Genomic DNA, 2414 nt, shown 5'->3' with positions numbered 1-2414 from the left:
TTAAAAAAAAGCCTCATATTTACTTTCAGCTACAAGAAAGTTAACCTCAGACAAATCCTTAATGAGGCAAGAAATTAAATATGGGGCTGTACTGTATACCGTTCAATTGATGCGACTGACACATGTGCACATGTGCACATGTTCGAAGGAAGAGAAATATATCTACATTTTACGTGAGAGGACGCACAAAAAAGAAAGAAAGAAAAAAGAAAAACAAATATGGATAACGAATGCATGACGTTCAGGAACGGGCGGACTATAAAAGTTAACGCTTTCGTTCACCATCCCTCCCCAGCCCCCTTTCTCAAAGCCGTGATGACGTAGGTGCAGGTTGAGCTCCTGTATGGAAGAGAGCTCCCTGTTTCTACAGATTCTACGTTATTTCCGCAACTGTGCCGTCGTTGAGTCGATATACGTTGCATGTTAACAGTCTATCCCCGCTTCTCTCGATCTCCACGCCCCACCCGGTGACTGTGAAGAGTTACTTTTCTCTCCTATTTATTTTTTATATTTTTCCCGTCACGTGGGCTTTTAGGGTTCAATGTGAGCTGTCGACTCCACACGGGCTCTTCCTTTTTATCAATATGGACGTTTAAAAGAGTGGAAACGCAGAGGGACTCCGCATCTTTCTCTCTCCGTCTCCTCCTCTGCTGTGAAGCTTCGCAAGATCATGCAACACCTTAAACCATGGCGAGCTCTGCTCCTTTTGACGGTGCTGTATCAACCAGGGATCTGTGATAAATACGGTAAGAAAATGATGGAAATGATAGTGGAGCGGTAATCATCGCGAAATACACTCCTGGGATATAGTCGCAGTTTGATGTTAGCAGATGACTTTACCATGGTGTCACCTTTACCGTAGGATACTTTATCCTCTGTTTTTGGTTTTGTAATGAGTTCCTTTCTTTTATTATACTCTTCTTATCGTTCAACAACGGACTGAGAGATGGACTGTGTGTCTAAATACAGAGGATGTTTAATGAGATTAAACACGGGCAGAGGAGAGATGGAGGATGTGGGGAGTAACAGGGAAAACAAAACCGAGTCTTAGCAATGAGTAGGTTTTTTTTTGTTTTTTGTTTTTTTTTATTTATTTATTTTGGGGGGGGGTTGGGTTTTTTTGCTTATGATGCATTAAGGGATCATTTTAGGGTACTGTTACACATACAATACCACTCTGACGCTCCTTGTTGGGCTCAGTTTCTATTTGTTTGTTTTTTTATTTTCACGCTTCCAAGAGAGACAAGAGAGTAGGGAGCTGCCAAGTCCACTTGTTAATGAATAACGCCCACACTAGTGTGTGTAGGGTCTACAAAACATGATGAAAAGTAAACAGCAGGGGTATATACATGTACATCACTAAACTAACTAAAGCTGTACTTAATAATATGACCAAAAAACCCCACCTAATTCAAGTTCAATAAATATTTTGATTACTGGGCTGAAACGTGAAACCAGTTAAACATTTCCACTCAGTAGAAATGATCGTGACATTCGTAATAGTCCCTGTCATTTCTATAACAATGCTAGGAATACAGGTTCAGCTTTATTATTTCAAACTGACGGCAGCTGGGTTGGGTTATGAGCTTAGTTCTTTTAGTAGATTGATGCGTTGTGTGTGTAACATGAGCAGGTTGAGATTTGTGATGCAGGCAGTGAATTCAGGGAGTAATTCAGAATTAAGCTGAAAAAAGCAACTGTTCTCTCTCTCTCTCTCTCTCTCTCTCTCTCTCTCTCTTGCTCTTCATTTTTCTTCTTTGGCAACAAACACAAGAACAACCCAGAAACACTTTGTGACAATTTAATGATAAACATGATGGCAGGACAGAGCTACTTACTTAAAAAAAGCTCTATAAAATAAAATGTAAAAAATCAACACAAAATGTTGGTGTGTTAGTTCTTGCTTTTGAAAATATCATTAAAAAGAATAATGTGACTTGTAAAACCCATAGAATAATAAAGCGCATCAACTAAAAGAACAATAAAAAGCCGTGCGGCTCAAATTTCAGCACCATGGAGAGAAACCAGTAACCACTGTCGCTTCCCTTTGTCCATTCATCCGATAGCACCTCTTCTTTCCTCCCATCTCTCTTCTTTCACACTTTCATATGATGATCAATCCATCCATATGTCTGACTGTCCGTCCTCTCGGAGACCATATGATGCTCAGTGTCTGAGGCGCTCCGCTCAGTTATTTCTCTGATGGCCTGACAAAACAAACACTGTTTGATAGGTCAAGTTTCCTCAGAAAAGCTAATGGATTTACTGGGATCTTTGTGATACATTTTTTGATTTTTTGATACATTTGTGATACATTTGTGATACATTACGATACCTTGCTCTGGTATACATTTTACTGTTCTCTCTCTCTCTTCCTCTCTCTACATATATATATATATATATATACACCACAG

General features: G+C 39.5%; 1 protein-coding gene across 2 annotated transcripts in view; it reads left to right on the top strand.

The window, feature by feature from the left end:
- The first annotated feature begins 309 nt into the window (after nt 1–309).
- The window catches only part of ptprna (protein tyrosine phosphatase receptor type Na), a 22082-nt gene continuing 19977 nt past the window's right edge, over nt 310–2414 (top strand). For both annotated transcript variants that reach the window (XM_005723297.2, XM_013908389.1), the window contains exon 1: nt 310–746. In XM_005723297.2, the coding sequence (XP_005723354.1) occupies nt 671–746 (76 nt within the window). In that variant the 5' untranslated portion in view covers nt 310–670. The remainder of the gene's footprint in view (nt 747–2414) is intronic.

The sequence above is a fragment of the Pundamilia nyererei genome, unplaced genomic scaffold (assembly GCF_000239375.1).
Source record: "Pundamilia nyererei isolate P.nyererei 1_Seehausen unplaced genomic scaffold, PunNye1.0 scaffold00009, whole genome shotgun sequence".
In the NCBI taxonomy this organism is placed as follows: Eukaryota; Metazoa; Chordata; class Actinopteri; order Cichliformes; family Cichlidae; genus Pundamilia; species Pundamilia nyererei.
Note: the sequence above shows the minus strand (reverse complement) of the source record. Positions and strands in the feature narration are given on the sequence as shown.